The sequence below is a fragment of the Aquarana catesbeiana genome, linkage group LG06, assembly GCF_042186555.1.
Source record: "Aquarana catesbeiana isolate 2022-GZ linkage group LG06, ASM4218655v1, whole genome shotgun sequence".
NCBI lineage: Eukaryota > Metazoa > Chordata > Amphibia > Anura > Ranidae > Aquarana > Aquarana catesbeiana.
This window is the reverse complement of record NC_133329.1, coordinates 54,406,331-54,433,531: the sequence shown is the minus strand read 5'-3', so window position 1 is coordinate 54,433,531 and position 27,201 is coordinate 54,406,331. Positions and strand designations below refer to the sequence as shown.

Sequence of the window (27,201 nt, the reverse complement as noted above, 5' to 3'; positions counted from 1 at the left end):
GTGATTCTAACTGTGAGGGGGATGGGCTACAACTCACATGACAGCGATCACTGCTCCCGATGACAGGGAGTGGTGATCTCTGTCATGTCACAAGGCAGAACGGGGAAATGTAGAAAAAATGATCCGCACTCTGGTTGTTGCTCTTAAAATTTCTTCGTTTTACTGAATAGCCACAGTGAACAAACGCAGATTAAGTCAGTTGACGCGTTTCATCCTATAAGGCCTTGGTCATGACCAGAACGGGGAAATGCCTTGTTTACATAGGCACTTCCCCGTTCTGCGGCTCCGTGACACGATCGCCGGGAGACCGGTGGACATCGAGTCTGCGGGTCCCGCCGGCACGGTCACGCTGTATGTGGGGCGTGCGCGCCCGCGAACCCCGCCAATTAAAGGGGACGTACAGGTACACCCATTTGCCCACCACTGCCATTGTGCCGACAGATATAGGCGTGCAGCGGTCGGCAAGTGGTTAAAGTAAGGCAGTGCCGTATCGCAAAAAATGGCCTGGTCATAAAGGGGGGTAAAACCTTTCCGGAGGGCAAGTGGTTAAAACCCAGTCACCGCCACACACATGTGTCCATGGGGCTCTGAAGTTGTGTGCTGAGCATGCACTCAAGTCGCATTCCCAGCACATTGATTGAGTTGTCACCATCATCTCCCGGTCGCTGTTTGCAATCAGAAGCCATTGATGATCTCTGCGACCGCTCATCATATGACTGGAGTTGGGCTTTAACATATGTATAAAACAAAGGAAACAACTGTCATTTCCCCTCTACACTTATTTCATTACATAAGGGGGTGAGGATGGTCCTGTAGATCTTTGGTCTAGGAAATACACTGTCAATAAGCTCTATGGGATGCCTGGATTGAATGCAAAAATGTCTATAAATGAATTTGTTGCCTATCATCAAATTGTGCCAACTAAGTGCTGTTATCTTCCTTACTATAAACTATTGTCAAACTTACTTCTATGAAAATAGTGCAAAGAAATATCATCATAGCATTGTTGTCTACAGCAACCAATCTTATTATTCCCATTTTTAGTCTATGGGACCCAGCTCTCCTCCTTATAGCTGTGTATCTGGTGCCATCTCCTGGTCAGAACTGAGAACTGCAGCCTAAGAATGGTTTAGGAGTAAGCAGTAGCAGCAGCTAACCTATAAAGTACACCTGAGCGGGTATAAAAGATCAATAAAAGGATTTACAACCATTCCGGGTGACTGTTGGCAGAGCATGCAAAGATTGCACATGAAAATTGGACAACCCGTTGGACCGGCCGTAAGGGCAACTATTTTGTTAAAAGACTAGGTTTAGCCAAAGGAAAAAAAAAAAAAACAGCATAAGGGACGTGGCTTACTAATAATCGGATTTGTCCCTTGTGCGGCTTGCTTCTGGCTCCTGACTTTAAAGCGGGGGTCCACCTATCTATCGTTTTTTTTTTTTTTTTGAGTTCGTTCACAAACTTTTCTTCTCAGCATTACATACTCACATATTGTGTGTAATATGTCCGCCTGTGTCAGATTTTGTCGGAAAGAATAACTTATATTATTCACTGCAGGCGGTTTCCATCTTCATTGTGGGCATTTGAAGCCCACAAGCATTTATTTCCTGGATGTGGTGAATTCTGTGCTCCCAGCAGGGCTGGTGCGAGGATTTTTGACACCCTAGGCGAAACCTCATTTTGCCACATCCATTGGCTCCACCCCTGACTCCACCCCCTTTGCTCTGCTAATTTGACAGAAGGCGCCGCTATACAGGAAGCATCAGCTGTGCTTCCTCTAGCGCTTGCTCCGGTGCTGCGCTGCGCCTCTAATTACACTACCAGTCGGACTGAGTTAGTTACATGCTGCAGCCTGCAGAGCATGCAGACGCGGAGGGAAACCAGCGTCTGGGCGCCCCTAGACAGCAGTGCACTCTAGGCGGCTGCCTAGTTTGCCTAGTGGTAGCACCGGCCCTGGCTCCCAGCATTCACCGCTCATTCCCGCACATGCTCAGTGGCCTCCTGGGAAGCCTGAGACTAGCTCCCAGGAGTCTGGGAGAGGCTAGAAACACGCCTACTCCCACGGGAGGAGAACCAGGAAGTGCAAAGAAGAATAGAAAAATAAAAGGTAATTACGGTGATTTAAATTTTTTTTAAACGGCATGTCAGCATCTAGGCAAGGAAGAGAATACATACAGATATTGTTCAAAATTTGGGTGGAACCCCGCTTTAAGGCCTTGTTCACACTAGTGCGACTTCAGATGCAACTTGGGTTGCCCAGAAGCAGATGACAATGGAAATAACATTGATTTCAATGGCGCCCCTCGGAAATCAATGCAATGCAACTGCGATCCGACTTTGGAGAAGGTGCAGGTGCCACTTTGGTGTGATGCAGCGTGATTTTGTGCCCCGCAGACTTCAGTGGAAACACACCAAAAATGCATGTAAAATGCAGAGTTCAGAGGTCAGAAGTAAGTGATGCAGAATTCAGAGGTCAGTAGTGATGCAAAGGTCAGTAGTAAGACGCAGAGTGCAGAAGTAAGTGACACTGAATTCAGAGGTCAATAGTGGCGCAGAGCAGGGGCGGGCTGGGCCGGGGGGGGGCAATTTCCCCCCGAGGCCGCTCTGATTCCCAGTAAAAAGGCCGATGTGCTGCCAGCTGGGAACTGAGCATGTGCAGTTGGCCCAGTGTTACTGCTCGGGTGACTCCAGAGGGAGGCTGGCAGGGCTGGATACCAGCCCAGAAGCTGCAGGAACGTTAGTGCTGTGAGCGGACATCTGTCTTGTCACAGTGCTGTTCCCGGCTTCTGAGCTGACAGTTCTGTGTCCATTCAGAGCACAGCCGAATAGAAGAGGGGGGATCCGCTCTGCCTCCCCCAGCCCCCTCTCTCACTGTGCCCCGCCCCACACTCCGGGCAGCCTGTGTGCTGCTTCTGTGAATAGAACGTGTGTGCGGGAACGTTCAAACTGAGATCCGTCGGAGTTCTGTATGGAACGCTCTGGAAGCTGATAACTGGAAGCTGATAATAAGCCTGAGACTTTTGCCTGCGGACTTTCAAGTGAGTGATCCAGGGGAGGGCTGGCAGCCTTAGGCCTGGGGGGCAAGTCCAGACAAGTGGCCCATAGAACCGGTGGTGGCAAAGTGATGGATCGGGAAAACGGTCTCTAAGGTTTGGGAGAGAGGGGGGAGACCGGCCTCTCTCTCCCCCCTCTCTCCCAAATTCCTCTCCCCCCTCCTCTCTCTCTGCAGATGAGGAGGTTTCCTTCAGCAGCCTATACAGTACCGGCTCCTATGTACTATGATGTGAGCTCACACTGGTCTGCTGCAGTGTTGGTGATCTCACTGTCTTCCTGCATGTCCCATAGACTTCTATTAGTTTGCACATTTTTGCTGCATTTTCTGAAAGTGTACAAAAATGGCTGCATGCTGCATCTTTGGTGTCCTATAAAAAAAAAACCTAAAAACCTAAAAGAAGCCTATGGGACTGCGGCTAAGGAAAACTGTACACAAGCACTGCGGCCAAACCGCAGCTACACCAGTGTGCGCCCAAAGGCTTGTACACACTTGCAGCAGGCACTGCCACTCTGAAATGTGATCAATGCTCAGGTCACTTTTGCTCATGCTCAGCGGCTCCAACCAGAGCTGTCAGTTTTTTGTTCAACTCGCTGGATTGAGCAAAAAAAAAAAAAAAAAAAACTAGTGGTGTGTACAAGGCTTTACTATGTTGATAAAGGAATCAAGCAACTTTCTTGAGTAGTGGTCTCTCTGTGTGTGGACAATTTGGAGCGATGTCTCTCTGTCAGTGGTGGCTGGTGCTCAAAATGTTTTTTTTTTTTGGGGGGGGGGGGGGGGGGTGCAAACTAAAAAATACTGAAAAAAAACCCATCAATTGCAGCCTCACTCTGGCATTAAATGCAGCCTCACTGTGCCCATCAAATGCAGCCTCACTGTGCCCATCAAATGCAGCCTCACTGTGCCCATCAAATGCAGCTACTGTGCCCTATCAAAAGCAGCCTCACTGTGCCCCATCAAATGCAGCCTCACTGTGCCCATCAAATGCAGCTACTGTGCCCTATCAAATGCATCCTCACTGTGCCCCATCAAATGCAGCCTCACTGTGCCCATCAAATGCAGCCTCACTGTGCCCATCAAATGCAGCCTCACTGTGCCCATCAAATGCAGCCTCACCGTGCCCCATCAAATGCAGCTACTGTGCCCTATCAAAAGCAGCCTCACAATGCCCCATCAAATGCAGCCTCACTGTGCCCATCAAATGCAGCCTCACCGTGCCCCATCAAATGCAGCTACTGTGCCCTATCAAAAGCAGCCTCACAATGCCCCATCAAATGCAGCCTCACTGTGCCCATCAAATGCAGCTACTGTGCCCTATCAAAAGCAGCCTCACTGTGCCCATCAAATGCAGCTACTGTGCCCCATCAAATGCAGCCTCACTGTGCCCCATCAAATGCAGCCTCACTGTGCCCCATCAAATGCAGCCTCGCTGTGCCCCATCAAATGCAGCCTCACTGTGCCCCATCAAATGCAGCTACTGTGCCCCATCAAATGCAGCCCCACTGTGCCCCATCAAATGCAGCTACTGTGCCCCATCAAATGCAGCCCCACTGTGCCCCATCAAATGCAGCTACTGTGCCCCATCAAATGCAGCTACTGTGCCCCATCAAATGCAGCCTCACTGTGCCCATCAATTACAGTCACTGTGCCCATTAATTGCAGCCTCACTGTGCCCATCAAATGCAGCCACTGTGCCCATCAAATGCAGCCACTGTGCCCATCAATTGCAGCCAATGTTACCCCCCATTTAACCAGCACCCCACATCGCCCGCTGTCTGACCGGCACTTACCCCATCTTGGTGGCGGGTCAGGCAGCGAGTGACGGCGGGGAGCTGTCGGACAGGCAGCAGCTCCTGTGTTCTCTATGCTTCCTCCATGCTTTTCCTCCTGCTAGACATCCAATTGGAGCGCCTTTCCTTTCAGCCAATCAGGTGACCGGTATCAGACCCGCTCTTCCTGATTGGCAGAGAGGCGGTTCAGTGTTAGAAAAGCAAATATTCATTTGCTTTTCTAACACACCCGGGTGGGCTCTGCGCTCTGAGTCCACCCTATTTTGAAGCCCATTAGAGCCTCTGGTCAAGCTGCCTGAGGTGAGGTTGGGAGCAGTGAATGAATTAGAACATATGTGTATCATGGGAGAATGAGCAGGCAGCAGAGGAGGAGATCACATCCTTAAATCTCAGCCAGGGTTCATGCTGGGACTTGTAGTCCTTTACTTTTGGGGATGTGACACCCCAAAAGTGAAGGACTAAAGGTCCCAGCATGAACCCTTCAGAGCTCAGGATGTGTCACACACACCTGCCAGCCCCCCCCCAACTAGTGAAGGACTACAGGTCCCACTGTCCCAGCTTAAACCCCTATGAGCTGAGGATGTGTCACCCCCCCCCCCAATTAGTGAAGGACTACAGGGCACAGCATGAACCTGTGGGATCTAAGGGGACACATCCTTAGATCTCAGGGGTTAATGCTGGGACTTGTAGTTCGTCACTAGTTGCGGAGGGGGGGGGGGTCAGGTCCTCAGCTCTGAGGGATTCATACAGGGACTTGCTTGCAATTTAGTTCCTGAAGGCCATGGTAGTACAAGTCCCCCAGAGGCCCTGGAGGGCCACATTGCTCTCTCTGCCCTCCCCCCTCACCTTTGTGATCATGAAAAACCTTAGAGACCGTTTTCCCGATCCATCACTTTGCCACCACCGGTTCTATGGGCCACTTGTCTGGACTTGCCCCCCCCAGGCCTAAGGCTGCCAGCCCTCCCCTGGCGCAGAGGTCAGTAGTCAGTGACACTGAGTGCAGAGGTCTGTAGTAAGACGCAGAGTGCAGTAGTAAGTGACGCAGAGTTCAAAGATCATAGCAGTGGCGTCACTAGGGGGTGGCTTTTGGGGCTATAGCCCCGAATCTGGGGCCCATAGCCCAGAGGCAGGGGTCCCCAAGGGGAGGGGAGGCTCTCTGGGGACCCCAAACTAAGTGGGGGCTCTCTGGGGACCCTGATGCAATGGGGAGGCTCTCTGGGGACCCTGATACAGGGGGGAGGCTCTCTGGGGACCCTGATGCAAGGGGGAGGCTCTCTGGGGACCCTGATTTTAAGGGGGAGACTCTCTGGGAACCATGATTTTAAGGGGGAGGCTCTCTGGGGACCCTAATGTAAGGGGGGCTCTCTGGAAACCCTGATGTAAGAGGGGGGCTCTCTGGGGATCCTGAAGCAAGGGGGAGGCTCTCTGGAGACTCTGATGTAAGGAGGAGGCTCTCTGGGAACCCTGATGTAAGGGGGTGCTCTGTGGGGACCCTGATGTAAGGGGGGCTCTCTAGGGACCCTGATGTAAGTGGCGGGCTCTCTGGGGATATATACACACACACGTATATTACTGTATATACATGTGTATGCCCGCCCAAGCATATGACTTTCTTTACTACGCTGCTATGGGCTCTAGCCCCAGATCTTTTGTAGACCTAGCAATGCCCCTGGATCATAGTAAGTGGAGCTGAATTCAGAAGTCAGTAGTGGCACAGAGGTCAGTAGTAAGTGACACTGAGTGCACCCAAATAAATCCAATTGAGAATCTGTGGCAACTCAAGACTTGAAAATTGCTGTTCAGACGCTCTCCATCCAATCTGACAGAGGTTGAGATATTTTACAAAGAAGAAGAATGGGCAAAAATGTCCCTCTCTAGATGTGCAAAGTTGGTAGAGACATCCCCAAAAAGACTTGCAGCTGTAATTGCAGAGAAAGGCGGTTCTACAAAGTATTGACTCAGGGGGGCGCCATACAAATGTACCCCACACTTTTCACATATTTATTTGTAAAAAAATGTTGAAAACCCATTTATCATTTTCCTTCCACTTCACAATTATGTGCGACTTTGGGGTTGATTTACTAAAGGCCAATAGACTGTGCACCTTGGAAAGTGCAATTGCCCTCTGCAAGTGCAGTTGCTCCAGAGCTTAGTAAATGAGGTAAGGCTTCACTTTTGCAAAGAATACCCAATCACATGCAAGGAAAATTAAAAAAAAACATCATTTTTGCTTGCACATGATTGGTTGATGAAAGTCAGCAGAGCTTCTGCTCATTTACTAAACTCTGGAGCAACTGCTCTTGCCGTGTGCAACTGCACTTTCCAAAGTGCACAGTCTTTTTGCCTTTAGTAAATCAACCACTTTGTGTTGGTCTATCACATAAATCCCAATAAAATATATTTACGTTTTTGGGTGTAACATGAAAAATGTGGAAAATGTCATGGGGTATGAATACTTTTTCAAGGCACTGTATATAATGCATCTAGTGCAGAACAATGCCATGCTACATCAAAGAATGATGTATAAATTATATATTATTTTTGATTTTGCCCAGAGTTCCCCTGTAATCTGATTTGTGCACGTACAACTCACACTCGTGTATTAGAGTTCAGTGAAGATAATACGCTTTCCGTAAATGGAAACAAGTATTCCAGGAAATGCACTGCTAGTATTTTGAAGGTGGCGGAGGGCGGGAGGAGGGGCCCTTGTACTCTCCGTCTATGTAGTTGCATTACAGGTTCTATATAACTGCAGGACAAAAGAGACGTACGGTATAACAAACTCTTCATTGCTGCACCGAAAAAAAAAAAGGGCGACCTCATCTACTGCTTTAAAATAGTTAAAGTTATTATTTTTTTTTTTTTAAAGGCGGGAAAAAAGAGAAGAGGAAGTTCAAGAGCAAAATCAATCGTACATGAAAATTGCTTTCACTTTCAGTTAGGAACTTGCAGACATATTTTCCTTGAAAAGGGAAAGAGCAGACGAGCTGCTGGAGACGTCCATCCGAGGTTGGGATCTTCTGAGGCACCACATAGGAGAAGATGGTCTGGACCGTGCGAGATGCCCTGATCAAGGCCTTGGAGGAGTTGGGTGAGAAGAGCTTCAAGAAGTTCCGTAACAAACTGAATGATTGGAAAACTGAGGCTGGCTTCAACAAGATCACCAGATGCAAGCTAGAGACTGCAGATCGAGAAGACGTAGTGGATCTGATCTTGAGGTCCTACATGACTTCTTATGGACCGGAGCTGACGGTGGATGTTCTAGACAACATCGATGAGAAGCAAGTGGCCTTGGTCCTTAGGGAGGACCTGGAGAAAGGTAAATACGATCATAGGCTTTAGTTGTTTTTTCTTTTTCGGAATGGGACAATGAGCCGGGCCGATCAACAGATACTTGCGTCCAGGGGCGGACTGATAACTCATGGGGCCCCCGGGCAATAGGAGATTATGGTGCCACACAGTACACACACACACAGTATACAATCACACAGTATACACAGACAGAAGTAAAAAAAACACAGATTTATACATACTGTCCCTGGTTTTACTGGGGCTGGCAACCTTGATGGGGCCCCGTAGTGGCCCAGGGCCCTCGGGCAGTGCCCAAGTGGCTCAATGGTCAGTCCGCCCCTGCTTGCGTCCCATTTATAAACATGGGTTATCAAGTTGGTCGGGCAACACAGATCCTCTGGGGCCGGTGTCGATAGGCTTTGATGGGCAAATGCAGAGTGCTTCGAGATGCTTCTGTGATCCAATACAATACGATACAGGTGCAGTTGACCTGCGTGTAGGGTTGCCACCTGTCCGGGATTCACACAGACAGTTTGGGTTGGAATCATGCGTCCGGGTTTCAGAATGACTGGATGGTCACCAGCCATCCCTGTCTGTGACTGAAGTCTCCCCCTTCTCTCTCCTGCCTCTGAGTGAGTACACTAATGTAAATAATGTAAATCAGGGTTCTCAGAGAACCCCCCTTTACACCAGAGGCCACCCTCCTTACATCATAGTCCTCTCCGTACATCAGAGTTCTCAGTGTTCCCCCTTAAATCAGGGTTCCCAGAGCATTCCTTATGTCAGAGTCCCCAGAGTTCTCCCTTACATCAGAGTCCTCTCTATACCGAAGAGTTCTCAGTGTTCCCCCTTAAATCAGGGTTCCCAGAGCATCCCTTATGTCAGAGTCCCCAGAGTTCTCCCTTTCATCAGAGTCTGCACAGCCCCCCTTACATCACACACACAGTATAAGGGAACTCTGTGAGTTCAGATGTGAAAGGGGAACTCTGTGGACATAAAGAGGGACTCTTGTTATTCATTTCATATGATTAGAAATGTTATTTATTTGCAAAATATATGTACAGTGGAACCTCGGTTTGCGAGTAACGCGGTTAACGAGCGTTTCGCAAACCGAGCACTGTCTAAAAATTCTAACTCGGTTTGCGAGTGTTGTCTCGCAAAACGAGCAGGATTCAGGCCAAAGCGGTGTGCAGTACCGCTTTTGGCCTGAAGTGGGGGCGCCGGAGACGAGCAGAGCCGAAAGTCGACGATCGTCGGCGCTTGGAAATGCACGGAAAGGCCCGAGGACAGTTCGGCTGACCTCGGCAAACCTCGGAAAGGCTCGTGAACGGAGTCTTTCCGAGGTTCCAACGAAGTGTGCTCGGGTCTTTTCGGCCGTTTCCAAGGCTCTCCGGCACCCCCTTGCCTCTGGCCGCATGCGGTATTGCATGCCATTGAAGTCAATGCGGAACAAATTATTTTCGTTTCCATTGACTTCTATGGGGAAACTCGCTTTGATATGCGAGTACTTTGGATTACGAGCATTCTCCTGGAATGGATTATGCTCGTTATCCGAGGTTCCACTGTATAGTTTATACTATAAAAAAAATTGCTGTGCTCCGCTAAAGTGTTCTGGTTTGACTTGAAGAAAAGGTGGCGACCCTACCTGCGTGTGATTTGCATTTGATCTGCTTGAGCTGCTTTTCCAAAGTCTTGTATGCGGAAACATCCAAAAAACAAAAGTCCATCAACACTGGCCCCTTAAATTGTTCCAGTTGCCCTTATCTGAAGGGAGAGCTCATTGCCCACATCTACCGATCAGGTCCACCATTTTTCTTTCCCAGGTTGCGCTGGGAGAAGGAAAAGAATGAGCTGATTGGAGAAAAAAAATCATTGTGGGGAGAATTGAACTGGAGCACGCAGAATCTGATGCAACTGTGCATGGTAGCCAATCAGCTTCTAACTTCAGCTTGTTCAATTTAAGTAGAACTATAGTATAGGAAAAACTTTTTTTTTTTTTTTTTTTTTTTTTTTACATATTTTGGATAGAGCAAGGGAGGGTTACAACCTCCTCATATTTTTTTTTTCCATCTCTGTTATATTGCAGAGATTTCCCTTCACTTCCTGTCCCAGAGCCAAACAGGAAGTGAGAGGAAATCCCTGCAAATTAAGGGAATTCTTTGGAGGACCCCCAGCTCACCAGAACTAGTTTCCACATTGGAAGATTTCACCTTCATTACTTTTTTGGGGACAACCCAAATATTGGGATTTTATTTTACTTCCACTTTCAATGATAATAGAAAAACGGGACCAATAGAGGGTGAATCTCCCTAACGGGGACACAGACAGCCAGGGGCATTGCTAGGTCTACAAAAGATCTGGGGCTAGAGCCCATAGCAGCGTAGTAAAGAAAGTCATACGCTTGGGTGGGCAAAAACATGTGTATACAGTAGTATACGTGTGTGTGTATATATATCCCCAGAGAGCCTCCTCGTTACGTCAGAGTCCCCAGAGAGCCTCCCCCTTGCATCAGTGTCCTCCGAGAGCCTCCCCTCCCCTTGGGGACCCCTGCAGAGACTCTGGGCTATGGGCCCCAGATTCAGGGCTATAGCCCAAATAGCCACCACCTAGCGACGCCACTGCAGACAGCACTAAAATCTGACAGGTGTTCTAATCCCTCTCCACTCTATCCAAAACTAAAAAAAATAAATACTTTAAGCTTTTACAATAAAACCTGGAAGATGATTGGTTTCTATAAAACATGTGCACTGTCGAAAAATTTGTTTGTTGTCGTATTTTTCTATTTTCCCGTTTTTCGGGTCATTCGTTATCAGCGCAATTCGTAAATTCTAAAATCTGAAAATAAGAAAAAAAATTCGAAAGAATAACTAACTAAAAATCACTAACTATTAAATTACAGGTATTGGAATTTCCTTTCAAATTTGGCTGTTATTGAACCTAACAAATAAGAATTTATCCGAAGTTCCGAATTATCCGAAATAACGAATGGCGTATCTAAACAAATGGAACAGAACTAATTAATAATAAATAATAAAAAGTTTTTATTTTTATTATTGTTTATTAATATTAATTTGTTGCGTTCCATTCGTTTAGATGCGGCATTCGTTATTTCGGATATTTCGTAAATTCGGATAAAATTGTATTAGTTACGTTCACTAACAGCCAAACTTGAACGGAAATTCCAATACCTGTAATTTAATAGTTAGAAATAGTTAAGTTATTATTAGTTAGTTATTATTTCAGAATTTCGAATTTTCAGGTTTTCGAATTCCGACTTTTCGAATATTCTAATTTACGAATATTCTGAAAAATTCATTAAACAGGTTTTTGTTCATTAACGAATTATTCAAAATTTGTTAAAAAAACAAATTTGGAACTAAACAAATTGCACGTGTCTAGTTTCTAACTGCACCAGATTTTGCACACACCAGTTTTAGTAAATTTCCTCCAATGAGATACTTAGGGGTCTATTTCTAAAAAAAAAAAAACAAATTGCTGTGAATGTCTGTAGCAATAACTAATCTCCAGATTTTCTCAAATATGTGTAATTCCTATGATCGTCAGCGCCATCTAGTGGCCATAATGCAGTATTTTTCCTGAAATACCCCAGTCAGAAAAATACAGCTTTTTGGCCACTAGATGACGCTGATGATGATAGGAAGTAAACATATTACACAAATTACAAGGATTATTCATTAATGCTTAAGACGTTTGCACAGCAATTTTTTTTTTTAATGAATACAAAGACCCTTTTCACACTGAGACGCATTTCAAGGGCTTTCACGTTAAAAAAAAAAAAAAAAAAGCGCCTGAAAAGCTCACAAATTTTCATTCAAATCAATGAACACTTTCACACTGGGGCAGTGCGCTGGCAGGGTGGTGAAAAAACGCCCCCTCTCCATTGAAATGAATGGAAAGCTCTTCAAAAGCGCCTGAAAAGCTCTTCAAAATTGCCTGAAAAGCTCTTCAAAAGTGCTCAGTCTTTTACTGGCAGTTTATAAGCCCCTCAGTGTGAAAGGGGCCAAAGAAAGACCCTTGCTCTCTGTCTGGAAACAGTGGTCTCTGTGCAGAGGTCTGACACACCAACCTGCTGAGTCTGACCTATAGTACCGCAGTCAGCCCATCTAATGCTCCCTGCTGATTTGAGAGCTTGAGATCTGACTCAACATGGGATGCGTGGGACCTGTGCAGAGAGGACACTGCTTCTGCAGCAAGAGCAAGGGTCCTTCTTTATAGTGTGCTGGAAGGGGACAGGCTTTTCTACTCAGGTTGTGGCTGCTTTCTAAGGAAAATGAACTGTGAGGCTTTGCATAATATTTGCTTAGAAGCACCTGAAATAATCAGGGAAATGAAAGGGACAAGACGCCACATCCTGGTACTTTCCCTGGTCTCCAGTTCCTGGGCTGAGCTGATACCTGGGAATGGAGAGTCACACAAGGAGGTGACTTCCCGGAAAGGTTTATGGTTAACAAGAAGTCTGCATTCCAGCTGAGGGATGGGCAGGACTGTGCATGCAGAGGAACGTGGGAAAGCATCACTATGGATAGGTTGTGTCACTTTAAACAGTATTACATGAAAAGTCATATACTGCATCTTACAAATCCGTAAATGGGACGGCTGCGTTCATTTTTTAAGGCTTTTTTCTCTTTATTTTCACCTGGTGATCCGGCCAGTTAACACACTTCCTGTCTTAGGGTGCCTCCACTGCGAAAGAAGAGCAATGGAGACACCTCCAGCCCTTTAGTTCACACTGAAATGCGTCTTTAAAATCCTGCAAATTCACTTGAAATCGCACAGTTTCAAAGCTGCAGGTCAATGTGACTTCATGCACCCCAAAATGGCCAAAAGTAGCGCAGGGACTTCATTTTCAAACCGGTGCGGCACAGCAAAATCGACGTTGCGCCGATTTGAACAGTTCCATGGCCGACAATAGGGTGCGGATTATCACATGACAAGTCGCACTGGTGTGAACGGGGGCTTAGACAGCAGGGGAATACTATAGAATGACACCTGAGTGACAGATTCGAGTTTGCCGGGGATGCCGATATCACATCCAAGATGGTGGCATCCAGTAACAGTCTCCGGGCTTTTGGAGGTTTACATAAGGGGGGCGTTTACAGCTAGATAACATGCATAAAATAACCTAAATGCAATTATAATCTTATGGGAAGATTGTTGTGGCAATGAATGGTCTGCTGACAGGGTCTCTTTAGGTATATTAAATTCGTACATTCGTAAATTCGTACATTCGTACATTCGTACATTTGTAAATTCGTGCATTCGGAAATTCGTACATTTTTACATTCGTACATTTGTAAATTTGTACATTTGTACATTCGTACATTCGTATATTCGTATATTCGTACATTTTTACATTCGTACATTTGTAAATTCGTACATTTGTACATTTGCACATTCGTATATTCGTAAATTCGTACATTTGTAAATTCGTACATTCGTACATTTGTAAATTCGTACATTCGTACATTTGTAAATTCGTACATTTGTACATTTGTACATTTGTACATTCGTACATTTGCACATTCGTATATTCGTAAATTCGTACATTTGTAAATTCGTACATTTGTAAATTCGTACATTTGTACATTTGTACATTCGTACATTCGTATATTCGTACATTCGTACATTTGTAAATTCGTACATTTGCACATTCGTATATTTGTACATTTGTAAATTCGTACATTTGTACATTCGTACATTAGTAAATTAGTAAATTCGGAAATTTGCAAATTCGAAAATTGGGAAATCTGAAATAATAATTAACTAATAATAACTTAACTATTACTAACTGTTAAATTATAGGTATTGTAATTGTGAACGTAACAAATACAAATTTATCCGAAGTTACAAATTATCTGAAATAACGAATGCCGTATGCAAACGAATGGAACGTAATGAATTAATAATAATAAATAACAATAAATAATAATAAAAACTTTTTATTATTATTATTTATTATTAATTTGTTTTCCATTCCATTTGTTTAGATGAGGCATTCATTATTTCGGATAATTCGTAACTTCGGATAAATTTGTATTTGTTACGTTCACTAACAGCCAAATTTGAAAGGAAATCACAATACCTATAATTTAACAGTTAGTTACTATTTCAGATTTTCTCATTTTCGGGTTTTCGGATTTAAGGAATTTCGAATTTCCAAATTTCTGAGTTTTCTAATTTACGAATGTACGAATTTACGAATATACAAATTTTCTAATTTACGAATGTACAAATTTACGAATGTACGAATGTACGAATTTACGAATGTACAGATTTACTAATTGCGATTATAACGAATGACCCGAAAAACTAAAAAGAAAAAAACGAACGAAACGAAAATGAACACAAACACATTTTTTGGCAGTGCACATGTCTAGTTGGGAGTTTACTGTAGTCAGATGCCCTAAAAAAAATTCTATGGAAAATCAGAATTCTTTTGCATTTCTATACTGAAACAATGATGACATACATTTGTGTGTTGAAAAGAGGACAATTTTGCTGTTAGATAAAATAAGATAACATGTTAGGATAGAGAGAGTAACGTCCGTTCTTCTCTCTTATTTTCTTTTTCAGTGGAAGGTTTTACCTGGAGAAGCAAGTCCAAGGTGGAACCACAATCTACCTCAGGGGGTAAGTAATATAAGAACAGATCCTGCCACCAATTATTCTATAAAGGAGGCTTCTTTCCATAAGACTAGGCTACCAGATAGGTCCCCCAGGCATGTTCATTTATAATGATTTCATGGTCTGAGTGTATGTTCAGGGACCAGCTCTCTCTGGTCTTCAGTTGACATTTTCCCCTGGCCATGTCCCTGATATGGTCCCTGTTTGATTGGAGCCTCTAACTCTTTCAATACTGATAGAGCTGGTTGGACTATTATAACGTGAGGTGGATGGTGTTATTTCACCAGACAATATTTCGCACTGGCACCAAGACATAGGGGTTGATTTACTAAAACTGGAGAGTACAAAATCTGGCGCAGCTCTGCATAGAAACCAATCAGCTTCCAGGTTTTATTGTCAAAGCTTAATTGAACAAGTTAGAAGCTGATTGGCTTACTATGCAGAGCTCCACCAGATTTTGCACCCTCCAGTTTTCGTAAATCAACCATATAACTAGTAAAGAGGTTTGTTGGACCTGTCACTAGATCAGTTTGCTGCCACTTCTTAAAGAAAGTTCAGGCTGGCTCACCATCCCTCAACACTCACCATTGGTCAATGGGTCAAAGCAAACTAGTCAGATTGGCTGTGAATTTGGATTGGAACAAAAGGGGGAGTCACCCCTATATACCATTTCGATGTATAAGCAATCTTTTCTTTGTTAGCCTTTAGAGAGCTTCAGTGCTGAGATGTTCTCATCAACTTCTAAATACTTCTTCCAAGTTAGCGATTCTGAAAGTACGTGGCAGCTTAGATTTTTTGAAGAAAGAGTCCAGCACCAAGTTACCCGTGTATTCATAGTTACAAAGATCGTCTGGTTGAAAAAAAAAAAACACCATCCAGTTCAACCACTATTCATATTAAAAGAATTCAATTGGTGTATTCTGGGTGTAGAGATGCACTGAGGAGAGCCCCCTATGAGGCTTTAATGCTGTAGGCAACTTTGTTGCGGAGATCTCTCCTTGCCAATAAACCAGTTTTTTCTACAGAGAATCCTTTGAAGGGGAACATGGAACATTAATTATGGACCTCCCATCCTTGTGGATTCTCCTTAAGACATTAGGGAGAGTTTTTTTTTGGCCAGTGACACAGGTATCTCCACTGAAAAGCCAAACAGTGCATTGCTGATAGCAGTCTGAGCAGAACGTTGAGCTTCTACAAGAAGAAGACACCAGTTCTGGATGAGTGCATAAATGGTTTTCTCCTTTACTTGCCCTTAAAATTAAGTAGATCTTAGGCATATAAATGCTTGATGGGCAGTGGCATTCCGGACAGAACCCCTACAAATAAGTAGAACCTTCTTGGAGGAGACAATGGGCTTCGGTGGGAATAATATAGCAATTTCCTTCCAGTGTAATATTCAAAAGCCGTAAGAGATAAAAAACAGATCATTTTCACTAAGAGAAGCCCCTTTGTTTCGTAAAGTTGTGTGAATATTTTTTTTTTTTTTCCAATTACAGCTTCCTCTTCTTCTGCTTCCAAATCCCAGGTGGTACCGTTTGTGGATAAACATCGGGAGGCACTGATCAGCCGCTGTGTTCAGGTGGCTCCTATCCTGGATGGTCTCATGTCTAAAGGTCTGATAATGGATGAAGATTATGACGTCATAATTGCTGAAAAAACTTCCCAGGACAAGATGAGAAAACTCTACATGTTCGTCAGGAGCTGGTCGGCATCCCACAAGCAGACACTCTATGAAATTTTAAATGAAAAAAATCATCCTTTGGTTGAAGATCTGGAGCAGTCCTAAACTGTCTCCGAACATTACATGACAAATCACAAATGTAACACCATCTACAAGGATAGTTAAGACCCCTTTCACACTGTAGCGCGGCTGCGTTATCGATAAAGCGCTAGTTTTAGAGGCGCTTTACCGTAGTTTTAGCGGCACTTCTCGGCCGCTAGCAGGGCGCTTTTAACCCCCGCTAGCAGCCGAGGAAAGGGTTAAAAGCACCCGTGTTGCAGCGCTGCCCATTCATTTCAACGGGCAGGCCGTTTTGGGAGCGGTGTATACGCCGCTCCCAAACTGCCCCAAAGACGCTGCTTGCAGGACTTTTTCTAACGTCCTGCAAGCGCACCGCCCCAGTGTGAAAGCACTCGGGCTTTCACACTGGGGAGGCATGGGAGGCGTTTTTCAGGCGCTTTACAGGCGCTATTTTTAGCGCGAAAACGCCTGCAGTGTGAAAGGGGTCTGAGGGATATCTAAACCCTAGAACAAAATGTCAGATGTTTCAGCTTCTCAGTCCTTAGATGTGGTGGCTGCCTTCGTTTTCTTTTTTTTCGGGTTAAAGGGGTTGTAAAGGTAAAAATTTTTTCACCTTAATGCATTCTATGCATTAAGGTGAAAAAACTTTTGACAGTACCGCCGCCCCCAGCACCCCCCGTTTTACTTACCTGACGCCTCGAATCTTCGCTGCTCGTCCTCGTCAGCTTCATTGCAGCTCAGCCTGGTCGCTGATTGGCTGCAGTGGATGGATTGAAAGCAGCGCAGCCATTGGCTCGCGCTGCTGTCAATCACATCCGATGACGCGGCGCGCCGGGGGGCGGGGCCGAGTGATACAGAGAGCGGCTATAGCCGCCGGCTGCATCACGGGAGCGCGCCCGCAAGCACTCACCACCGTGCGAGGGAGCTCGCGTGAAGGTGGTAAATGCTTGCGGGGAGGAGCTGAAACAGCCGCCGAGGGACCCCAGAAGACCAGGTTCGGGGCCACTCTGTGCAGAACGAGCTGCACAGTGAAGGTAAGTATGATATGTTTGTTATTTAAAAAAAAAAAAAAAAATAACTTTACAACCCCTTTAAGGAAATTTTTTTCCAAGTACAGAAAAATACCTGTTGATCCTGCCAGAATAACCAGTGACCATGGAACTTCCTCCTAAACAATGTTATCAACCTTCTCAGCTATCTAATGTGATTTACAACATACTTCTTCTAATGGAGATGGGGAATGGGGGATCTGGGGGGGGGCTGTAGTCTAAATCAGGAGATAATGAGCCTAGGGTGACACCCAGTGGCGGCTGGTGTTTTTTTAATTTTTTAAAATTTTTTTTGGGGGGGGGACTTGTTGTTTGCCCCCCCCCCAAAAAAATATATAAAACATCAGCCGCCACTGGATGACACCCTAGGCCCCCCCGGTCGGCCGGTCATCCAGCACTTACCCCATCTAGGTTTGCTATTGTCACACAACTGAGTGGGCTCGGAGTGCAGTGCTCTGCGCCCCAAGCCCACCTTTTTGTGAAGCCTATTAGAGCCTCAGGCTCGAATCATGTGCTTAAAAAAAAACACCCCGCCCTGCATTGGAATCCATGCGTCTGCCGCCACAAACGTAGATTAGGGGGCCGGACGCACGGATGGGGTGGTGGCGCCCGTGCGCCCCTAATGGACTGGCCGCCACTGGTGACCACACTACTCCTAGATAGATGCAGTACAGTAGTGAGCGATGTCACCCAGGACAGGACGTGTGTTACTATCACAATCACCAGGCAGAAATAAAGAAAAAGAGCCTGAAAATAAACACAAATACAGTCACCACATCTAAGGACCGATAAGCTGCAATATATTATACTTCTTGGGGGTTTAGATACCTTTCAAAGAGGAATTCCAGACAAAAACATTTAAAGTATATCTATAATCTAAACTTTTTGGGGTTGATTTACTAAAGGCAACTAGACTGTAAGTGCCGTTTCTCCAGAGCTTAGTAAATGAGGTAAAGTTTCACTTTGCAAAGAATATCCAATCACGTGCAAGGAAAAAAAAAAAAAAAAACGAAAAAAAAAACAGCATTCTTGCCTGCACATGATTGGATGATGAAAGTCAGCAGAGCTTCTGCTCATTTACTAAGCTGTGGAGCAACTGCAGAGTACAACTGCACTTTGCAAAGTGCATAGCCTATTTACCTTTTAGTAAATCAACCCCTTCCTGTAGTTTTGGATAGAGTAGAAGATGGTTGAAATCTCAGTTTTCCTTTGTGTCCTTCTGGGGAGATTTACATTCACTTCTTGTCCCAGAGACACAACACGAAATACATTGGAACCTCGGATTGCGGTTAACGAGCGTTTCGCAATACAAGCACTGTATTTCTAAAATTCCTAATTCGGTTTGTGAGTGTTGTCTCGCAAAACAAGCAGGATTCAGGCCAAAGCGGTGTGCAGTACCTGAGGTGGGGGGCGCCGGAGCCGATCGTCGCCGTTCGGAAATGCACGGAAAGGCCGAGGACAGTTCGGCTGACCTCGGCAAACCTCGGAAAGGCTCGTGAACGGAGTCTTTCAGTGGTTTGCCGAGGTCAGCCGAGGTGTCCTCGGGCCTTTTTGTCCGTTTCCGAGGCTCTCCGGCACCCCCGCCTCTGGCCGCATGCGGTATTGCTTCCCATTGAAGTCAATGCGGAACTAATTATTTTAGTTTCCATTGACTTTAATGGAAAAACTCGCTTTGATATGCGAGTACTTTGGATTATGAGCATACTCCTGGAATGGATTATGTTCGTAATCCGAGGTTCCACTGTAAAAGTAAATCTCTCCAAAGTGATTGTGTGGAAATCCTTTCCTTGAACAGTTGTCACTGGAACAGATATCTGGGCCCAAATGGAAGCTTTCTCTTCACTTTCTGTTTTATTGACAATTGTAGAATTCTGGATTTGCCATCATTTTCCTGCTGGCAACAAACAGAGAGGGTGAATCTCCCCAGAGGCCAATAAAAACCCAACAGAGGTTCTATCCATCCCTCGCTCTGTCTAAAAAGTTTTGACCTTAGATATTCTTTAAAAGCCCAACTCCAGGTTTTAACTTTAAAACCCCACAGCATGGGTTAACTGCTTGTTTTGTCAAACACGGAGCCTATACTCACCTGATCCTCTGGGAAAATGGCTCTCCCCCCATGTCCAGTGGTGGACTATTCCAGAGGTCTTCACATCCAGAGCTGGTCTATGGGCATGATAATGTTAGGAACAGTCCACGGCACAAGTCAGCTGGACTCAGATTGGGGGCGTTGAGGCAGTAGATGAAGGCACTGGTCTTGGGCTGGGAGGATTGTAGGTTTAGGTGAATATATCTCTGCTTTAAGAACCACTAGACAAAAAAAACAGCAGTTAACCCATGCAGTGTAGGCACAGCCCCCACATAGAAACAAAAAAAAATGTATTCACCAGAGTTCTGATTTAATAATTACAGAAGTCATGGAAGTTATCCATATTTTTGTGACTTCGGTCTTCAATGGACCACCCTTTAGTCCCAGGTGCAGGCTAGATCAGTACTATGATGTTTATAAGTCAGGCTGCTTGGCAAGGATCCCCAAAAGACCACTCAGAATGATATTGCCAACATGACTGCAAACAGTATTACAAACTGGTCTGAATGTAAATGCATCTAATATATTGTTCTATGGATCGACCTGCTCATTCCAGGGTTGCCATTTCAGCCATTCTGCCATCAAGTTGGGCTCCTTTTAACTCTGTTGGCTATTTGCCATTTCCATAAATCAGCCAAATAGTTTTCCTTGCTGCTGGATAAAGCTTGGTACAATCAAGACAAGAGGTTTTTCTCTTCTGATTTTAACAATTGTATACAAGTTAGAAGAGGTTTAATGATGAAATATTGTTCTAGAAATGCAATTACAGGCATACCCCACTTTTAAGTACACAATGGGGTTTATTTACTAAAGCTGGAAAGTGCAAAATCAGGCTCCATTCTGCATAGAAACCAATGAGTTTCCAGGTTTTATTACCAAAGCTTAATTGAACAAGTTGGAGTTGTATTCATATATCAGTTGTACTTTATGCATTTTTAAATTTGTGTTTCCCTTGGAGCTCTTTTTTTGGTCTTTAAACTATTTGACTCATCTTATCATTTACGACTGGCAACGCTGGCAAACTACAAGCTACCCTGTCATTGGTTATCAAAGTGCTGCAGGTCAACAAATTGCCATGGACTTTAATGGAGCAGTACACGTGACAGCTCGGAGGTCGTGCCTGACCTGTTTTGCAATGCACTGCATTTCTTGGATGCAGCAAGACCTATTGAGGTTCTTCTCAGCTGCAGGCAAAGTTTGCCAATCTTGCCTTTTCTTGTTAAACACTGGGTTTTTCCTATGCATATTGAATGCCCATTGACTTGAAACCTGTCTACTGTACGTGGGTACTTAAGTATCTCAACTGACCCTCAAGAGAAATGGGGTGTCGGGTAGAAAGCTTCTTGACCACAGACTTGACTTTTATGGCATCCAAAGTATTGAAAAGGCAAAGTAGCCCCTGGGACTAAAGTATAGGGAACTCTGTTGGGGGCCAAGAGATATGCTGTATTCATGTACACTGATTCCTTGGACCTCTATGCTTACTTATATTACTGGTATTCCTCTGTAACGACTATGATGCAGTAAGCCAAAAGTCACCATTTTGTCACCCATTGGATGAACGAGTGGTTTTCAAAAGCCACTGCCCATCATTAAAATTCCATACTAATCTAACCCGTTATAGAATACAAAATGTATACAAAATTACAAAAGCAAGCAAGCAAAACTGTTTTTTTAAAAACTGAAAGGTAAAGGCCGGGCAGCGATTTACAGGTTTGCAGCTCATTAACGTGCATGGGAGAGCCGAGGCTTCTGTGATGTAGCAGATTGATCGTCAGGGAAGGTGTTGCCATAGATTCCTATAGAATTACATCTACAGGTTATCTACAGCAGCCCCTACATATCTAACAGTCTGTGCCAGTACAGCTGATCTCAGAAAAGGTCTCAAACTTCACGAGGCCCTATGGAAGTTAATGAGCTAAGAGAGTTGGATGTCACTGAATGGATACCAATAGCTAGAGAATTTAGGAAGCCACGAGGCAAAGTGCAATCAAAGAGTTCCTTGATGACTTTTTTTTTTTGAAGTCCTGTTTACTGAGCCCAGTGCCTTGTATCTGCAGAGATGTGCAGCGCTTCATTGCTCTGTCCATAGGTGCCCTCTGCTGTGCACACAGAGATTTACTAAAAGTGGAGAGTGCAAAATCTGGTGCAGCTCTGCATAGAAACCAATCGGCTTCCAGGTTTTTTTTTTTGCCAACGCCCAACTAAACAAGTTGAAGTTAGAAGCTGATTGGCTCCCATGCACAGCTGCGCCAGCTTTTGCACTCTCCAGTTTTAGTAAATCAACCCCAAAATGTCTTACGGGTAGATCAAAGGATCTGATTTTTTGCAATATCTTACAAACACAATGTCTAAAATGACTTTTTCTGTTTTTATATACTTTTTAAAAAAAAATTTTTAGTCTAAATGTTTAGGTTAGTTTCTATATACACAAAACAATTCCCATGTTTGTCATTCCATAGCTACCACTCGTTATGGCTGATAAGATCAATACATTTCTTACATACATCATTCCACCTTCAGAAATTCCCACTTTGCGGGTGTTGGTGATGGGGGAAGAAGGGACACAATTACATTATTTGTCTTATGGTTACTAAGGGAAGATGTCTGATTATCCAAACCACACATATCCTATTATATGTCTATCTTGTTGTAAGGACCACTGAACAACCATCCAGATGTTTAATTGACAAAATGTATATCTTTTCTGTGTTTGAAATATTTTTAAAATAAAATTGGGTGAAATCACGTCTCTCAGACTCTGTCATTAATATATGTAAATATACATCCGTGTTAAGAACGTGGACGGGAGTCAAACACTTTGGTAATAATATCCATTCTTTAGCTCAGTGTTTCTCAATCTTTTTTTACTCAAGGCCCCCTTTAAAATTATGGACAGTCTCAAAGCGCCCCTTTCTAAAATGTAAAAAAACTGTTCTAATGCCGTGTACACACGGGCGGACTTTTCGGCATCAAAGGTCCAACGGTCTTTCCGACGGACTTTTGACGGACTTTCGAACGAACGCACTTGCCTACACACGATCACACCAAAGTCAGATGGATTCGTACGTCATGGCATACGACCGGACTAAAATAAGGAAGTTGATAGCCAGTAGCCAATAGCTGCCCTATCGTCGGTTTTCGTCCGTCGGACTAGCATACAGACGAGCGGACTTTTCGACCGGACTCGAGTCCGTCGGAAAGATTTGAAACATGTTCCAAATCTAAAGTCTGTCAGATTTTCGACAGAAAAAGTCAGCTGAAGGTCCGATGAAGCCCACACATGGTCGGATTGTCCGGCGGATTCTTCCCGTCGGACCAGTCCAGTTGAGAATAGATCCCATGACCACGTCCTGTAGTGACGAAACGACGTAGGGAGGAGGAGCCACGTCCTGACGTCACCGCTACACGTCTAGTCCCGGAAGGCACGGGCTGTTTTGGAGCCGGCCGGCTTGTTCTTTTATGCTGTCATATATCTACTTACCTAGATCGGTGAAGGGGACTCTATAGGACGCGATGGTATCTAGTGCCTGCCTGTGAGATCCCGGGCTGGGGTTACAGCCTTCTGCCTAGTGTGGTCCCCTGTAATAAGGGACCAACATCATCTGGTAAGCGGCAGCATATACTTTTTCTGAAGGTGGAGGTTTCATCTTTTCACATATTCACTACAACAGAGGAATTTTTCACCTGTCACTTGGGAAGAAAAAAGTTTTTTTTTATATTTGTTGCTTTTCATGGACATTTTTTTTGGACTTTAAGTTTTTAATTCATGTTGATTTACTGTATACCATTTATTGATTTGCTCACATGTTGAGTATATGAGTATATTCTCTGCTATCAATCATGTTAGTTTCATGTATGGTGTTCAAAACATTTTTTTATCACACTTTACTAGCGCAACTTTTTTCTTTTTACCTTGGCTTGTGTTGTATAACATTTTAGTCGCAGCTTTTCACGTTTATTATTTTCACATAGATTGTTAGCGCAGTATTTTTTTTGTTATCCAGTCGAAAAATCCGCCTGTGTGTACACGGCATTATAGTTTCACATAACGCAGAACAAACATTGGAGGAGGGATTGGGCTATGTGTGAATAGGATTTGGTCTGTCTGACCCAAAATCAGAACGAACAGCAAAACACCTGGTACCAAAAGGCACGGTGGACAAACCCCTTAGGGTCTTTAACCACTTCCCCCCCGGCCCATAGCAGATGACGGCCGGGCGGTGGTTCAGTTATCCTGACTGGGCGTCATATGACGTCCAGCAGGATAACATGCCGCCGTGCGCCTGCGGGGGCGCGCATAGCGGCGATCGGTGGAGCGGTGTGTCAGCCTGACACACCGCTCCACCGATCTTGGTAAAGAGCCTCCGGCGGAGGCTCTTTACCACGTGATCAGCCGTGTCCAATCACGGCTGATCACGATGTCAATAGGAAGAGCCGTTGATCGGCTCTTCCTCACTCGCGTCTGACAGACGCGAGTAGAGGAGAGCCGATCGGCGGTTCTCCTGACAGGGGGGGTCTGCGCTGATTGTTTATCAGCACAGCACCCCCTCAGATCACCACACTGGACCACCAGGGATCGCCACTAGGACCACCAGGGAAGGGGCAACATGTGGATGGCCAGGTATGTACCCCATGGCAATCCACATGTGCCCAATGTGCCCAATCTGTGCCAATCAGTGCCCACAAATGGGCACTGATTGGCACCAACATGTTTCAGGTCTGCCCAGCAATGCCACCAATTAGTTTATTCAGTGCCACCAATCAGTGTCATCAGTACCACCTGTCAGTGCCCATCGGTGCCACCTGTCAGTGCCCATCTGTGCCCATCAGTGCCACCTATCAGTGCCACCCATAAGTACCAATCAATGCCACCTACAAGTGCCCATCAGTGCCGCCTATGAGTGCCCATCGGTGCCACCTATGAGTGCCCATCAGTGCCGCACACCAATGCCACCTATCAGTGCCACCTATCAGTGCCCATCAGTGCCGCCTATCAGTGCCCATCATCAGTGCCCGTCAGTGCCACCTCATTGGTGCCACCTCATCGGTGCCCATCAGTGCCACCGTATCAGTGCCCGTCAGTGCAGCCATATCAGTGCCCGTCATTGAAGAAGAAAACTTACTTATTTACACAAAATTTTAACAGAAACAAAGAAAAACTTGTTTTTTTTCAAAATTTTCAGTCTTTTTTTATTTGTTGCGCAAAAAATAAAAACTGCAGAGGCGATCAAATACCACCAAAAGAAAGCTCTATTTGTGGGAACAAAATGATAAAAAATTTGTTTGGGTACAGTGTAGCATGACCGCGCAATTGTCATTCAAATTGCGACAGTGCTGAAAGCTGAAAATTGGTCTGGGCGGGAAGGTGTCTAAGTGCCTGGTATTGAAGTGGTTAAAGGGGTTGTAAAGCTTCGTGTTTTTTCATCTTACTGCATCCTATGCAGTAAGGTGAAAAAACACCTTGCGCTCTCCGGCCCCCCCCCCCCCGAGCCCCTGTTTTACTTACCTGAGCCCCAAATCTCTGTGGGCGCAATCCCGCGTTGCTTTCCCCCAGCTCTTCATTGGATGATTGATAGCAGCGCAGCCATTGGCTCCCGCTGCTGTCAATCAAATCAATGATGCGGCACGCCGGGGGGCGACGCTGAGTGATACACTTGGCGGCTATGGCCGCTGAGTTTATCACACAGGAGCGCCCGCAAGCTAACCACCTAGGGAGAGCGCTTCCCAAAGGGGGGTTAGGTCTTACGGGGAGGAGCCCAGATAGCCGCCGGGGGACCCCAGAGGAGGATGATCGGGGCCACTCTGTGCAAAACGAACTGCACAGTGGAGGTAAGTATGATATGTGTTTGTTATTAAAAAAAAAACAAAAAAAAACCTTTACAACCCCTTTATCCACTTGCTTACTGGGCACCTAAACCCCCCTCCCATCCAGACCAATTTTCAGCTTTTAGTGCTGTCACACTTTGAATGACAATTGCGCGGTCGTACAACACTGTACCCAAATGAAATTTTTATCATTTGTTTCCCACAAATAGAGCTTTCTTTTGGTGGTATTTGATCACCTCTGCTATTTTTATTTCTTGTTAAGAAAATATAAAAAGATCGAATTTTTTTCAAAAAAAACTTTTTTTTAAATATTTTGTTATAAAATTTTAAAAAAGGTCATTTTCCTCCTTCATTGATGTACGCTGATGAGGCGGCACTGATGGGCACTGATGGGTGGCAGTGATGGGCACTAATGGGTGGCAATAATGGGCACTGATCGGTTACACTGATAGGCAGCACTGCTAGGTGGCACTGATTGGCACCACTGGTGGGCATTGATAGGTTGCACTTGTGGGCATTGATAGGTGGCACTCATGGGCATTGATAGGTGGCACTGTGGGCACTGTCAGGTGGCAATGGCAGGTGGCACTGGCAGGGGGCACTGGTGGCACATATGAGGCAGAATTGCCTCTTCCTCTTCGGGACCGATGTCCCTTGCAGATAAGCCGGTGATCGGCTTTTTTTTCTCAGCGCGAGGAGAAAAAAAAAAACGATCACAGAGCTTTTGTTTTGATCATGTGATCAGCTGTCATTGGCTGACAGCTGATCACATGGTAAGGGGCCGGGACCGGCCCCTTACTCGGATCGGTGATCACCCAAGTCTCAGTGACTCGGTGATCACGGTGCGCGCAGGGCACGTGCACAGGGGAGGCCGTCATATGACGGCCTCCCGGAAATTCAGGTCCGCGCTGTGACCGTCATTCGGCTATAGCGCGGATGTCAAGCGGTTAATAGACAGACCAAAGCACAAGGTATATAAAAGGTTTAAATTTATTAAGAAGTCACAATAGTAAACATATGGACAAAGGGCATGATACATAAAAACAATATCTGATACCCAATATGATACAGTTGTATGAGCTGGTCACTGGACTAGTGGCGGTCAATACAGTGTATAACACCTTACATGTTACGGACTACAAGTCCTTCTTCAGAGGTTTAGCTATTGGTTCAGATGGGTACAGATTTTCTACAATAAAGAGAGTATACAATAGTACTATATTAATATAAAGTAATAGAGATCAATACTGTTTCAGCTGAAAGCACTATACCTTGATTTAACATAACACGTGTTATCAGAAAAATGGATAAATTACTTACATAGTAAGACACTTCATACACAACTGACCTGAAAGGGATAGGATGGTCCAACCAATCATGGGCACTAGGAAGATCTATCTCCAGGGCACAACAGTCCAGTGCTTCGCTACGAGGACTCAAGCCAGTGGAGCCAGAGAGCTTCTACTTATACTGGGCCAGGCTAGCTGAATTAGAGGTATAGAACAGTATTATTGTATTGGTCCGTTCAAAGTGCACAAACGATAAATAAAGCACTAAGTGACCATCCTACCAGCTGAGTTGCATCTATGAAGGTTAGGGTATACTACTGATAAGGTGACAGTGGTACAACATACCTGAGCGATATCGGAGTATACATCCGTGTTAAGAATGTGGAAGGGAGTCAAACGTTTTGGTATCCATTCTTTAGCTCAGTGTT

At 45.0% G+C, this 27,201-nt stretch overlaps 1 protein-coding gene across 2 annotated transcripts; it reads left to right on the top strand.

The window, feature by feature from the left end:
• The first annotated feature begins 2,803 nt into the window (after window positions 1-2,803).
• On the top strand, window positions 2,804-22,403 carry LOC141148426 (apoptosis-associated speck-like protein containing a CARD). Of its 2 annotated transcripts, none has more exons than XM_073635924.1 (4): window positions 2,804-3,039; window positions 7,713-8,162; window positions 14,729-14,785; window positions 16,276-22,403. In XM_073635924.1, the coding sequence occupies exons 2-4, from the start codon at window positions 7,886-7,888 to the stop codon at window positions 16,563-16,565; spliced, it is 624 nt and encodes a 207-aa protein (XP_073492025.1). In that variant the 5' UTR covers window positions 2,804-3,039; window positions 7,713-7,885; the 3' UTR covers window positions 16,566-22,403. The 2 variants fall into 2 exon arrangements, with proteins under 2 accessions (XP_073492025.1, XP_073492024.1); XM_073635923.1 differs by lacking the exon at window positions 2,804-3,039 and adding an exon at window positions 7,483-7,615.
• The last annotated feature ends 4,798 nt before the right edge of the window (window positions 22,404-27,201 follow it).

Bases quoted from the DNA above. Each gene is read 5' to 3' on its own strand.
- LOC141148426 (XM_073635924.1), top strand. From the start codon at position 7,886: ATGGTCTGGACCGTGCGAGATGCCCTGATCAAGGCCTTGGAGGAGTTG. The intron at 8,163-14,728 runs GTAAATACGATC...TTTCTTTTTCAG, and splicing joins TAGGGAGGACCTGGAGAAAG to TGGAAGGTTTTACCTGGAGA. The intron at 14,786-16,275 runs GTAAGTAATATA...TTCCAATTACAG, and splicing joins ACCACAATCTACCTCAGGGG to CTTCCTCTTCTTCTGCTTCC.